Source organism: Hyperolius riggenbachi, chromosome 10 (genome assembly GCF_040937935.1).
Source record: "Hyperolius riggenbachi isolate aHypRig1 chromosome 10, aHypRig1.pri, whole genome shotgun sequence".
NCBI lineage: Eukaryota > Metazoa > Chordata > Amphibia > Anura > Hyperoliidae > Hyperolius > Hyperolius riggenbachi.
This window is the reverse complement of record NC_090655.1, coordinates 273,620,191-273,635,322: the sequence shown is the minus strand read 5'-3', so window position 1 is coordinate 273,635,322 and position 15,132 is coordinate 273,620,191. Positions and strand designations below refer to the sequence as shown.

General features: G+C 50.5%; 1 protein-coding gene across 1 annotated transcript in view; it reads right to left on the bottom strand.

The window, feature by feature from the left end:
- The window catches only part of LOC137537209 (uncharacterized), a 240,790-nt gene that overhangs the window by 171,121 nt on the left and 54,537 nt on the right, over nt 1–15,132 (bottom strand). The window contains 5 exon segments of the mRNA XM_068259314.1: nt 4,705–4,828; nt 4,914–5,048; nt 5,179–5,382; nt 5,986–6,120; nt 6,242–6,361. Coding sequence (XP_068115415.1) covers nt 4,705–4,828; nt 4,914–5,048; nt 5,179–5,382; nt 5,986–6,120; nt 6,242–6,361 — 718 coding nt within the window.

The window sequence follows — 15,132 nt, the reverse complement described above, 5'->3', positions numbered from 1 at the left end:
TCCGCGTTGAATTTGGGAAAGCTGACACATGTACCCTGCATGGCACATGTGCTGAATCTGGTCGTGCAAAGATTTGTCACAAAGTACCCAGGCTTAGAGGACGTCCTGAAGCAAGCCAGGCAGTTGTGTGGGCATTTCAGGCGATCTTACACGGCTATGGCACGCTTTGGGGACATTTAGTGTAGAAACAACTTGCCGGTGAGACGCCTGATTTGCGATAGCCCGACTCGCTGGAATTCCACCCTGCTCATGTTCTCTCGCCTGCTAGACCAGGAGAAAGCCGTCACCCAGTACCTGTATAATTACAGTAAAAGGACACAATCTGGGAAGATGGGGATGTTGTGGCCCAACCTCTGGACACTGATGCGAAATGCATGCAGGACCATGAAGCCGTTTGAGGAGGTGACAAACCTGGTGAGTCGCACTGAAGGCACCATCAGCAACTTGATCCCCTACGCTTACTTCCTGGAGCGTGCCGTGCGTCGAGTGGTGGATGAAGCTGTGGAGGAGCGTGAAAAGGAACAGTTACGGCAGGAGGACTCGTGGTAGCGATTTTCATCCAAACCAGATGTTTCCTCGACACCTGCGGCAGCACAGAGGGGGGAGGAGGAGGAAGAGGAGGAGTCGTGTGGCTAAAGAGAGGAGTCAGACTCGGATGAGGAAGGTGTTTCTGTGAAGGAGGAGAAAGAGGCGGTGGCAGAAGAACAACCGTAGCAGCCGTCACAGGGGGCTTCTGCTGCTCCACGTTCCCGTGGTATTGTTCGTGGCTGGGGGGAGGAGGAGGACTTGCGTGACGTCACTGAGGAAGAGCAAGAGGAGATGGATAGTACGTCTGGATCCAACTTTGTGCAAATGCCCTTTTTCATGTTGTCCAGCCTGTTGAGGGACCCCCGTATCAAAAAACTCAAGGGGAATGACCTGTACTGGGTGGCCACGCTACTAGACCCTCGGTACAGGCACAAAGTGGCAGACCTGTTACCAACTCAACAGAAGGCGGAAAGGATGCAGCACTTGCAGAACAAGCTGGCAATGATGCTGTACAATGCTTTTAAGGGTGATGTGACAGGACAACGCAATAAAGGTACCACTGGCAGTAACCCTCCTCCTCCCAAGTCCACGCAGGCAAGGACAGGACGCTCCAGCGATCTCGGGGTGATGTCGGACATGCGGACATCCAACGCCTTGCCGTAGCCCTTCCGGATCCACCCTCCACCAATGCCTGGACCGGCAGGTAGCCGACTACCTGGCCTTAAGTGTGGATGTAGACACTGTGAGCAGCGACGATGAACCCTTGGTCTACTGGGTGCGCAGGCTTGACCTGTGGCCAGAGCTGTCCCAATTTGCCATCCAACTTCTCTCTTGCCCTGCCGCAAGCGTCCTGTCAGAAAGGACCTTCAGTGCAGCTGGAGGCATTGTCACTGAAAAGACAAGTTGCTTAAGTCACAACAGTGTTCAGTACCTCACCTTTATCAAAATGAATGAGGCATGGGTCCCAGAGGGCTACTGCACGACCAAAGACTAAGTCAGTCCCCACACACAGCATCTCTGCCTGCAGGCCACTTGACTGCCTTCTCCACCACCACCAACAGGGTCCAGGACTCTAGGCGGATTCCAGAATTTTTTAGGCCGCTGCTAGCAGCGGCCGCTATACTAATTTTTCTGCTGCGTGTACATGCCCGCCTAATTTTTCTGGCTGCACTGCGGGCGGCTGCAACAAAAAAAAAGGCATGTACATGTGCCCATCCCCCTTCATGATCATTACCTTGCCACGGTGAAGGGGCTTGCGTATCACAATGAAGCAATGACCGCCGGCTATATGAGTGTCTCGGGTGGGGGTGGCACACCAAAGATAATAAGGTCGTTGTTTCATTGTGGTCAGACCAAATTTGATCAGCTGGACAGTCACTGTTCTGTCATTCAGCTACCTACATCAGCAGGGCGACCATATGGGCTGTAAAGCCACCGTCACCTGCACTCTCGTCATGGTGCGCACCAGTCCATCACGGCCGTCACACAAACGGCTGTTTGCAGTCACTGCATACCTTTCACTGCATCTGTGACTGCACATTGTATTATACAGTACCTGGCAGTCAGTGCATAACATAACTTACACTTGAATGGATGGCAGACTTGCCCTCCATAACTGATTCCCGTTAAAGGATTTAAAGTTGTTTCATTACAATTAGGGCCTCAAAAGTCCTCCTGAGTCCTGTATTGTTATTTTTGGTCACTACCTCGGGGCGGGCATGCCTTCCTGCTGCCCTCCTTGCCTGGATGTGTGGTGGTAGCCGTTTCTTAGGCTCCAACTCCGGAACGCAATAGAAACCGGATTCCCCGGCCATTACCCGTGGTCAGTCACTGAGGCTATAGTACCATCTAAAGTTTCACACGATTGAAAAAAATGGCAAACTTGCCCTCCATAAAACATTCTTGACAAATGCTTTCGACTTGGTTTGTCTTCCGTTGGGTCAAGGGTCCATCTGACCATAGATACCTGGTCTGCAAGGCACGGTCAGGGCAGGTACAGCATGGGTCTCAGCAGGCTCCCACTTCGGATCAGAATCGAACCTTGATTCCCCCGCCATTACCCGTGGTGACAATGGCAGACTTGCCCTCCTTAACTGATTCCCGTTAAAGGATTTAAAGTTGATTCAATACAATTAGGGCCTCAAAAGTCCTCCTGAGTCCTGTATTGTTATTTTTGGTCACTACCTCGGGGCGGGCGTGCATGCCTTCCTGCTGCCCTCCTTGGATGTGTAGTGGTAGCCGTTTCTCAGGCTCCACACCGGATTCCATCCCTCATTCCCCGGCCATTACCCGGGGTCACAAATGGCAGACTTCACCGCCTCCACATGATTCTCGTGAAAGGAATGTGGTGTCATCTTTGCCCGCCATAACTGGTTCTCGTTAAAGGATTTAAAGTACATTCATTTCAAATACAGCAAGCCCTCAATAGTCCTCCTGTATTGTTATTTTTGGTCACTACCTCGGGGCGGGCGGGCATGCCTTCCTGCTGCCCTCCTTGGATGTGTAGTGGTAGCCGTTTCTCAGGCTTCACACCGGATTCAAACCCTCCATACTTGCCTGCCTCCATATGATTCTCATTGTAGCGGTACTGAACAAGTACACAGCAAGTAGAAAATGTAATAAAAAAAAAAAAGTAAGCTTTTTAACAATGCCATGGAAAGTTGATAAGGCAGTCACACATTACCCGACATCACTGACTGAGGAAGAGCAATCTCGCCATGTTGCACAGTAGTCCAGCATGGCCGTCACTACACAAACAGCTGGCTGCAGTGCATAACACAGTGAGTTTGGTGTGCCAGTGTGAAGCAGTACACTAATTACACTACCTGATTGATGTATACACACGCAAGATGTTTTAAAGCACGTTAGGCCTGCAATTTAGCATTCAATGGGATTTCTGCCCATAAAACGCTGCTTTGCGTCAAATCCCGATTTTTCCCCGGGAGTTTTGCAGTCTATCCCACTACGCCATGCCTCCCTCCAGGTGTTAGACCCCTTGAAACATCTTTCCCATCACTTTTATGGTCAGCATAAGTGTTTCTAGTTATCCAAGTTCGCCTCCCCATTGAAGTCTATTGCGGTTCGCGAAAGTTTGCGCGAACCGAACCTTCCGCGGAAGTTCGTGAACAGGGTTCGCGAACCAAAAATCGAAAGTTCGGCCCATCTCTAGCAATAAACTGTTTTTTATGGGCACAAGTTTTCCCAGCTGCCACTGAAAGTACTGAGAGCACAGTCGCTGCTGGCACTAAGCAAGAGTAAAATGCAATAAACTGTTTTTTTATGGGCACAGGTTTTCCCAGCTGACACTGAAAGTACTGAGAGCACAGTGACTGCTGGCACTAAGCAAGAGTAAAATGCAATAAACTGTTTTTTATGGGCACAAGTTTTCCCAGCTGACACTGAAAGTACTGAAAGCACAGTGGCTTCTGGCACTAAGCAAGAGTGAAATGCAATAAACTGTTTTTTTATGGGCACAAGTTTTCCCAGCTGGCACTGAAAGGGCAGGGGCTCTGTGGCTGCTGCTGGGCCATTGGCAGTGCTGAGGCAGAGGCTCTGTGGTTGCTGCTGGGCCACTGGCAGTGGTGAGGCTGGGGCACTGTGGCTGTTGCTGGCATTGGTGGTGAGGCTGGGGCACTGTGGCTGGCCTAGCTGGCACCTAACCGCTCTGTCTCCGTCCCTACCTACCCCAAGCTAAACCCAAATGCGAATGGCGGAGCCAGCCGTGCGTTTGGGTATTTATATACCCGATCACATGACCCGCTCAGCCAATCACAGCTATGGTCACAGCCAGCTAGGCTGTGCGACCATAGCTGTGCAAAAAAGCATTGTCGCTGCTTATTGGCTGTCTGAAGGCGCCAATAAGCAAGGGGAGGAGACCGAAAAGCGCGACCGAGCACCATGGGGTGCTCGGCTGTGCTCTACCCAAACCCGAACACCCCAATGTTCGGGGAATAATGAACAGTGTCGAGCACTGTTCGATCAAGACTAATCTAGATGGACAGTCCTGGGAATAAAGAGGACCTGCACATCTCTCTGGTGGGTTTCTGTTACTGGTTACATCTGTAGGAAACACACACACTGACTGAATACATTGTCTCTATGCATTTATCAGATGATGGGGGATCTAGGAGCTAGGTACTGCTCTCTCCTTTGTAAGAAATGAAAGTCTCCTCTTACCCGGTGATGTAAGGGGTGGTGGATTCTCCATCATGGTGTCCTTGTAGAGGTCCTTGTGTCCTTCTATATACTGCCACTCCTCCATGGAGAAATAGACAGAGACATCCTGACACCTTATAGGAACCTGACACACACAATGATACAGTCACTGACCAGACACACCCCTTGCTGTTACTGAATAATGTCCCATAATTCCCAGCACTGCTCACCTCTCCTGTCAGCAGCTCCATCATCTTCCTGGTGATTCCCAGAGCCTTTTGCTTGTTGTGTCCCTCAGATATCAGGGAGTGAGGTGGGGGCACAGTGATGGTCACATGATCACCAGACTTCACAGGAGGAAAATTCTGTATGGAAAGACCAACAATAATGTCACATGACTATCCAAGAATCCCCCTCATCTCTCTGATCAGCTGTGTGTTTTATTAATAGAGATAAGAGTGATGTCATGTGACCTCCCAGAAGAATCCCCCTCACCTCTCCGGTAAGCAAGCAGATGATATCCAGGGTAAGGTTTACAATAGTCTCATTCAAGTTAACCTTTGTTTGCTCCATCTTAAGCCAAGTGAAGCTTGTCTGATTCTCCATCATGGTGTCCTTGTAGAGGTCCTGGTGTCCTTCTATATGCTGCCACTCCTCCATGGAGAAATAGACGGTGACATCCTGACCCCTTAAAGCAACCTGACATACACAATGATACAGTCACAGACTAGACACACAAATTTGCTGTTACTTATTAACCACCCTGGTGGTCATTTAAATCCGCCAGGGAGGCAGCGCAGCACTATTTAATTTTTTTTTTTTAAATCATCTAGCTAGCCTAGCGCTAGCTACATGATAGCCGCAGAGCAGCAGCATCCCCCTACCCTCTTCGATCGCCTCCGGTGATCAGGCCCATCAGGAAATCCCGTTCTGAACGGGATTTCCATGAGGGCTTCCCCTGTCGCCATGGCGACGGGCGTGATGACATCACCGACGTCATCGACGTCGTGGCGTCAGAGGGAGTCCCGATCCACCCCTCAGCGCTGCCTGGCACTGATTGGCCAGGCAGCACATGGGGTCTTGGGGGGGCACCCGCTGACACCCCGGGTAGCGGTGAATCTGCGGCAAGCGGCGGTGATCGACGGTAACACGCAGCTAGCAAAGTGCTAGCTGCATGTATATAAAAAAAAATTATGCAAATCGGCCCAGCGGGGCCTGAGAAATCCTCCTGCGCGGCTTAACCCGCGTCCAGCAGGGGGTTACCGCTGAGGTTAATATACCATAATTCCCAGCACCGCTTACCTCTCCTGTCAGCAGCTCCATCATTTTCTTGGTGATTTCCAGAATCTTCTGCTTGTTGTGTCCCTCAGATATCAGGGAGTGAGGTGGGGGCACCGTGATGGTCACATGATCACCAGACTTCACTGGAGGAAAACTCTGTATGGAAAGACCAACATTAATGTCACATGACTTTCCAAGAATCCCCCTTACCTCTTCCTTTACCTATTATTAACAGAGATAAGAGTGATGTCATGTGACCTCCCAGAATCCTCCTCACCTCTCCAGTCAGCAGATTGATCATCTCCAGGGTGAGGTTGAATATCCTCTTGGTCATGTGACTCTGGTCCTCCTCCATCCTCAGTGATTTGGTCATGTGATCCATAAAAGATGCTGCTTCCTTTTGATACATAATAAGAGGAAAGATAATTTAGGCTATAAAGTTGTCAGCAATGGTGAAACTACCAATACAGGATCCCCCCTCCCCCCAGCACTATTATTTTTATTAATATCATTATTTAGTATTTATATAGCGCCAACATCTTCCGCAGCGCTGTACAGAGTATATTGTCTTGTCACTGACTGTCCCTCAGAGGAGCTCACAATCTAATCCCTACCATAGTCATATGTCTATGTATGTAGTGTAGTGTATGTATCATAGTCTAGGACCAATTTAAGGGGGGAGCCAACCAATTAACTTATCTGTATGTTTTTGGATGTGGGAGGAATCCGGAGGTGATAAAATGGTTCGATAGATAATTTCCGACATGTCCGATCTCCTTTTCGATTCTTTCGCCGCTCGATTTTTGATAGAAGTGAATGGAAAAAGATAAGAAAACGGAGAGGAAAATAAGAGAATCAACTGCAGAATTAAGCGGCAAAAACGATCGAGAGGAGAAACGCATGGCAGAAACGAACCGTGTATTCCCAACATAAGAGAACATGAATTTTTTTTAAAGAAAGACCCATAGTTCCCAAATGTCCCTCTTTTGGAAGGACAGTCCCTCTTTCTTCCCCATTTGTACCTCTTTCAGGACTGATGTACAGAGCTATCTAAATATATGGATTTTCTACTGAAAAATGTATTCAGTTGACTCCAAACTTTATTCCCAGAATTTCCCATACTCTAAATTGATATATTTCTTATTTCCATATGTTAATCTGAAGGAACATAAACCAGGATAGACAGAACCAGTGTGGTTTGGATAAAAAAGCAACATATTTCCATAAAATCTCTACAGAATGTGTGATTAAGGGTGTGGAGAGGGCGTGGCTTAATTGTCCCTCTTTCTTATCTCAAAAAATTGGGAATTATGCTGTTCACCCGTCTGCCTCCTCTCCTCTCATCCACCTCCCACTGTTACCATTCCTGTGATGTTACAGCAGTGCTGGTAGTGGTAGATGGATGAGGATATGAGGAGAGGCGGAGACTGAGGCATCCCCCTCCCACTGTTACCATTCCTGTGATGTTACAGCAGTGCTGGTAGTGGTAGATGGATGAGGATATGAGGAGAGGCGGAGACTGAGGCATCCCCCTCCCACTGTTACCATTCCTGCGATGTTACAGCAGTGCTGGTAGTGGTAGATGGATGAGGATATGAGGAGAGGCAGAGACTGAGGCATCCCCCTTCCACTGTTACCATTCCTGTGATGTTACAGCAGTGCTGGTAGTGGTAGATGGATGAGGATATGAGGAGAGGCAGAGACTGAGGCTAATGGGAGCAGAGGACTGGAGCACACTGGGACAGCTAGCTATAAACCAATGTAATCCTTCATCTTACTACTCTGCATGGAGGTGGGGGAAGGGAGAAATACTGAAGAGTGGGCCTGGCTATACTGAGGAAGAAATGGCATTACTGGGGTGGGGGACATTACATAATGGAGGATAATGGCAATGTTGGGGGACACAGGGGCACATGGCTATACTGGGGGAGAAATGGCATTACTGGGGTGGGGGACATTACATACTGGGGGATAATAGCAATGCTGGGGGACACAGGGGGAGGGGCATGGCTATACTGGGGGGGGAAATGTCATTACTGGGGTGGGGGAACATTATATACTGGAGGATAATGGCAATGCTGGGGGACACAGGGAGGACATGGCTATACTGGGGGAGAAATGGCATTACTGGGGTGGGGGACATTACATAATGGAGGATAATGGCAATGTTGGGGGACACAGGGGCACATGGCTATACTGGGGGAGAAATGGCATTACTGGGGTGGGGGACATTACATACTGGGGGATAATAGCAATGCTGGGGGACACACGTGGACATGGCTATACTGGGGGAGAAATGGCATTACTGGGGTGGGGGACATTACATACTGGAGGATAATGGCAATGCTGGGGGACACAGGGGGGACATGGCTATACTGGGAAAGAAATGGCATTACTGGGGTGGGGGACATTACATACTGGAGGATAATGGCAACACTGGGGGACACAGGGGGGACATGGCTATACTGGGGGAGAAATGGCATTACTGGGATGGGGGGCGTTACATAATGGAGGATAATGGCAATGCTGGGGGACACAGGGAGGACATGGCTATACTGGGGGAGAAATGGCATTACTGGGGTGGGGGACATTACATACTGGAGGATAATGGCAACACTGGGGGACACAGGGGGGACATGGCTATACTGGGGGAGAAATGGCATTACTGGGGTGGGGGGCGTTACATACTGAAGGATAATGGCAATGCTGGGGGACACAGGGGCACATGACTATACTGGGGGAGAAATGGCATTACTGGGGTGGGGGGCGTTACATACTGGAGGATAATGGAAATGCTGGGAAAGAAATTAAATTACTGGAGTGGGGGGGGACACTTCTCATTGTCAACTCTTGGAGGTAAGCCGCCATGCCTCTGCTTCGGCGCACATCCAGGCTCCACCCCGTTTGCTTCTTTTTGTTATTATTCATGTTTTTCCATGGTAGCCATTATTATTTTGGTTTCTTGGCTCTGATCTTTTGTATTATGTGGTGGCAGCCAGTGTCTGGGGTAACTGAAGCAGCATGAACTGGCATATTCCTGGCATCAGTCTGAGACCTCAGCAGTGGCAGGCTGGTAGTTAACTAACCCACCTCTCATTCATTTTTGAAAATAAAGTGAGGTGAGCGACATTATCCAGTGACAGACATGGAGCATTACCTGTGACCACACCCCCAGCAGCACTGAATGGTCTGCAGACAGATCACAGGTCAGGCAAGAAAGAACTTGAATGGCATGCTGTGCCAACTGTGGGCAGATGTCAGGGCCATTCCCCCAAAACTGTATGGGGTCACCACTGCCCAGACATGCCTCACCATCACCACCAGCAACAACAAAGGAACCTGGATTATCATGCGCCATTAATGTTAGGCATTGTATGTGGATCTGGCCCAGTGATTGAGGTGTGTCAAATGGTCACAGTAGATTTATCCAGGTATCCATAAGATCCCCCTGCCTGGGCCAGTAGTGGGAGATTTATGGCCTATTGCCGGTCTAGCTGGTAGTAGAGAAGGAGGTGGTGGGTGTGGCCAGGTGCCGGTCTAGCTGATAGTAGAGGAGGTAGTGGTGGGTGTGGCCTGGTGCTGGTAGAGCTGGTAGTGCAGGAGGAGGTGGTGGGTGTGGCCTGGTGCTGGTAGAGCTGGTAGTAGAGGAGGAGGTGGTGGATGTGGCCTGGTGCTGGTAGAGCTGGTAGTAGAGGAGGAGGTGGTGGATGTGGCCTGCTGCTGGTAGAGCTGGTAGTAATGGAGAAGGCGGTGGGTGTTGTTTGGTGCTGGTACAGGTGGTAGTAGAGGAGGAGGTGGTGGATGTGGCCTGGTGCTGGTAGTGCTGGTAGTAGAGGAGGTGGTGGGGGGTGTGGCCTGGTGCTGGTAGAGCTGGTAGTAGAGGAGGAGGAGGTGGGTGTGGCCTGGTGCTGGTAGTAGAGGAGGAGGTGGTGGGTGTGGCCTGCTGCTGGTAGAGCTGGTAGTAGAGGAGGAGGCGGAGTCTGCCCTAAATCCCTGTGTAGATTGTGGTGGCGGAATCTTCACACAGCCAGTAACAGAGGAGGAGGAGGTGGTGGGTGTGGCCTAGGGCTGGTAGAGCTGGTAGTACAGGAGGAGGTGGTGGGTGTGGCCTGGTGCTGGTAGAACTGGTAGTACAGGAGGAGGTGGTGGGTGTGGCCTGGTGCTGGTAGAGCTGGTAGTAGAGGAGGAGGTGGTGGATGTGGCCTAGTGCTGGTAGAGCTAGTAGTACAGGAGGAGGAGGTAGGTGTGGCCTGGTGCTAGTAGAGCTGCTAGTAGAGGAGGGGGAAGTGGGTGTGGCCTGGTGCTGGTAGTAGAGGAGGAGGTGGAGTCTGCCTTAAATCCCTGTGTAGATTGTGGTGGTTGAATCTTCACACAGCCGGTAATAGTGGAGGTAGGGTTGCCAGGTGTCCGGTTTTAGACCGGACAGTCCGGTTTTTGGCCGCTGTGTCCGGTGCAAAAAGGCATGCTAAACCGGACAATTAAGATGTCCGGTTTTATGCCTTTTCCGGCGGCTGTCAGTATTGACAGCCGCCTGTAGCAGGAGGAGAGCAGCGCAGTGGAGGGAAAGCGGTGGGCAGCGGCGGAGAAGGGGGCCATCTCCCCCCCTTCTCTCACCTTAGATGCTTTCCGTCCCTCGCTGTCTCCTCCGATCTGTGTGTGGCTGACTGGCGGTGGCGCTTGGCAGCGGGCGGGACTTACCTTCCGTGTCGCTCCATGCGCCGGCCGGAAGTTCTGGTGCCGCAGCCGCTGCTCTGGTCTGCATCAGACCAGAGTAGTGGCAACTCATCCCGCGCGGCGCCTGCGACGAGACCAGTCACCAGACGGAGGAGACACGGAAGGTAAGTTCCGCCCCTCTGCCAGCCACCGCACACACCGATCGGAGGAGACAGCGAGGGAGGGAGAGGACCCTAAGGTGAGCGAAGGGGGGGAGATGGCCCCCTTCTTCACCGCTCTCCCTCTTCTCTGCGCTGACTGCTTCCCTCCTGGGGGGGGGGGGGGGACACCTGCCTACATATACTGGGCCCATATACACCCTGGCTACATATACTGGGCCCATATACACCCTGGCTACATATACTGGGCCCATATACACCCTGGCTACATATACTGGGCCCATATACACCCTGGCTAAATATACTGGGTCCATATACACCCTGGCTACATATACTGGGCCCATATACACCCTGGCTACATATACTGGGCATATATACCCCCTGACTACATATACTGGGCCCATATACACCCTGGCTACATATACTGGGCCCATATACACCCTGGCTACATATACTGGGCCCATATACACCCTGGCTACATATACTGGGCCCATATACACCCTGGCTACATATACTGGGCCCATATACACCCTGGCTACATATACTGGGCCCATATACACCCTGGACACATATACTGGGCCCATATACACCATGGCTACATATACTGGGCACATATACACCCTGGCTACATATACTGAGCCCATATACCGCTGGCTATATATACTGGGGACATATTCCCCTGCCTACATATACTGGGGACATATACCTCTGGCTACATATACTGGGCACATATATCCCTGGCTACATATACTGTTTGTCATTATGTGCAGTTACTGGTGAAAAGCTGTGTCTTATTATGTGCATTTACTGGTGAAAAGCTGTCTCTTATGTGCATTTACTGGTGAAAAGCTGTCTCTTATGTGCATTTACTGGTGAAAAGCTGTCTCTTATGTGCATTTAGTGGTGAAAAGATGTCTCTTATGTGCATTTAGTGGTGAAAAGATGTCTCTTATGTGCATTTAGTGGTGAAAAGATGTCTCTTATGTGCATTTAGTGGTGAAAAGATGTCTCTTATGTGCATTTAGTGGTGAAAAGCTGTCTCTTATGTGCATTTACTGGTGAAAAGCTGTCTCTTATTATGTGCATTTACTGGTGAAAAGTGGTCTCTTATGTGCATGTACTGGTGAGGACAGATAGTGACATGGCTATGTACTCTGTAATGTGCTGCAGAAGATGTCAGTGCGATATAAATACTGTAAAAAACATTTTTTAAAAAGCCCATTGCTTAGCCCCACTCTACATAAAAGTGCGCTTCTGACTCCGCCCCTAACTCCACCCCCTGTCCGGTTTTCTCCATCAGCCGACCTGGCAACCCTAAGTGGAGGAGATGGTGGTGGGTATGGCCTGGTGCTGGTAGAGCTGGTAGTATAGGAGGAGTGGTGGGTGTGGCCTGGTGCTGGTAGAGCTGGTAGTAGAGGAGGAGGTGGTGGGTGTGGCCTGCTGCTGGTAGAGCTGGTAGTAGAGGAGGAGGCGGTGGGTGTTGTTTGGTGCTGGTACAGGTGGTAGTAGAGGAGGAGGTGGTGGATGTGGCCTGGTGCTGGTAGAGCTGGTAGTAGAGGAGGTGGTGGGGGGTGTGGCCTGGTGCTGGTAGAGCTGGTAGTAGAGGAGGAGGTGGTCTTCGGCGATCAGAGTAAGCAGGAAATCACGTTCAGAACGGGATTTCCTGCTGGGCTTCCCCGGTCGCCATGGCGACGGGGCGGGATGACGTCACCGACGTCGTGACGTCAGAGGGAGTTCCGATCCACCCCTAAGTGCTGCCTGGCACTGATTGGCCAGGCTGCGCAAGGGGTCGGGGAGGGGAGGGGGCTGCGCGGCACGGCGGGTAGCGGCGGATCGTCGGCGATTGGAAGTTACACGCAGCTAGCAAAGTGCTAGCTGCGTGTTACAAAAAAAAATTATGAAAAAAAGATATCATGATGATTATGAGCTTGCAACTTGAAGAAGAAGCATGTCGCTTCGAAACAGCGGGCTGTAGTTGCCTCCAGCTCTATCTTTGCCACATGATTTTACTGCACTAATAAAAGAGCTAACTTTTTCACTGTAGCGGTGCTGCTGATATCTCTTTTTTTGCTATTTTTGAACTTGATGAGCAACAAGTTCTGATCAGCTATAGCACGCTTGTCTCCATTGAGAGTGCTGGGTCAAACCACTTGTTTGCAAAAAAAAATTATGCAAATCGGCCCACCAGGGCCTGAGAACTCCTCCTGCGCGACATACCCCGAGCTCAGCTCGGGATTATCGCTCAGGAGGTTAATGAATCAATTGTATAGTGTCAACAAGCCTGGGGAGAGGTTTGGTTTCCCTTTGAGCTGCGCTTGGAATAGACAGGGACATTTTACCTGTGTAACAGTGACTGAGAAGGGTGGGCAGCCAATAGCCATTCTGATTAGTCATACTATGATATGGGGATTTCTGAATAGATGTACACTCACTATAGCTGATACACCTCCTATACCACAAGCCCTGCACTCACTATAGCTGATACACTCCCCATACCACAGGCCCTGCACTCACTATAGCTGATGCACTCCCATACCACAAGTCCTGCACTCACTATAGCTGATACACTCCCATACCACAAGCCCAGCACTCACTATAGCTGATACACTCCCATACCACAAGCCCTGCACTCACTATAGCTGATACACTCCCATACCACAAGTCCTGCACTCACTATAGCTGATACACTCCCATACCACAAGCCCTGCACTCACTATAGCTGATACACTCCCATACCACAAGCCCTGCACTCACTATAGCTGATACACTCCCATACCACAAGCCCTGCACTCACTATAGCTGATATACCTATACCACAAGCCCTGCACTCACTATAGCTGATACACTCCCATACCACAAGCCCAGCACTCACTATAGCTGATACACTCCCATACCACAAGCCCTGCACTCACTATAGCTGATACACCCCATACCACAAGCCCTGCACTCACTATAGCTGATACACTCCCATACGACAAGCCCTGCACTCACTACAGCTGATACACTCCCATACCACAAGCCCTGCACTCACTATAGCTGATACACTCCCATACCACAAGCCCTGCACTCACTATAGCTGATACACCCCATACCACAAGCCCTGCACTCACTATTGCTGATACACTCCCATACCACAAGCCCGGCACTCACTATAGCTGATACACTCCCCATTCCACAAGCCCTGCACTCACTATAGCTGATACACTCCCATACCACAAGCCCTGCACTCACTATAGCTGATACACCCCCCTATACCACAAGCCCTGCACTCACTATAGCTGATACACTCCATACCACAAGCCCTGCACTCGCTATAGCTGATACACTCCCAAGCCCCGCACTCACTATAGCTGATACACTCCCATACCACAAGCCCCTCACTCACTATAGCTAATACACTCCCATACCACAAGCCCTACACTCACTATAGCTGATACACCCCATACCACAAGCTCTGCACTCACTATAGCTGATACACTCCCATATCACAAGCCCTGCACTCACTATAGCTGATACACCTCCTATACCACAAGCCCTGCACTCACTATAGCTGATACACTCCCATACCACAAGCCCGGCACTCACTATAGCTGATACACTCCCCATTCCACAAGCCCTGCACTCACTATAGCTGATACACCCCATACCACAAGCCCTGCACTCACTATAGCTGATACACCCCATACCACAAGCCCTGCACTCACTATAGCTGATACACCCCCCTATACCACAAGCCCTGCACTCACTATAGCTGATACACTCCATACCACAAGCCCTGCACTCACTATAGCTGATACACTCCCATACCACAAGCCCTGCACTCGCTATAGCTGCTACACTCCCAAGCCCCGCACTCACTATAGCTGATACACTCCCATACCACAAGCCCTGCACTCACTATTGCTGATACACTCCCATGCCACAAGCCCTGCACTCACTATAGCTGATACACCCCATACCACAAGCCCCGCACTCACTATAGCTAATACACTCCCATACCACAAGCCCTGCACTCACTATTGCTGATACACTCCCATGCCACAAGCCCTGCACTCACTATAGCTGATACACCCCATACCACAAGCTCTGCACTCACTATAGCTGATACACTCCCCATACCACAAGCCCTGCACTCACTATCGCTGATACACTCCCATACCACAAGCCCTGCACTCACTATAGCTGATACACTCCCATACCACAAGCCCTGCACTCACTATAGCTGATGCACTCCCATACCACAAGCCCTGCACTCACTATAGCTGATGCACTCCCATACCACAAGCCCTGCACTCACTATAGCTGATACACCCCAATACCACAAGCCCCGCACTCA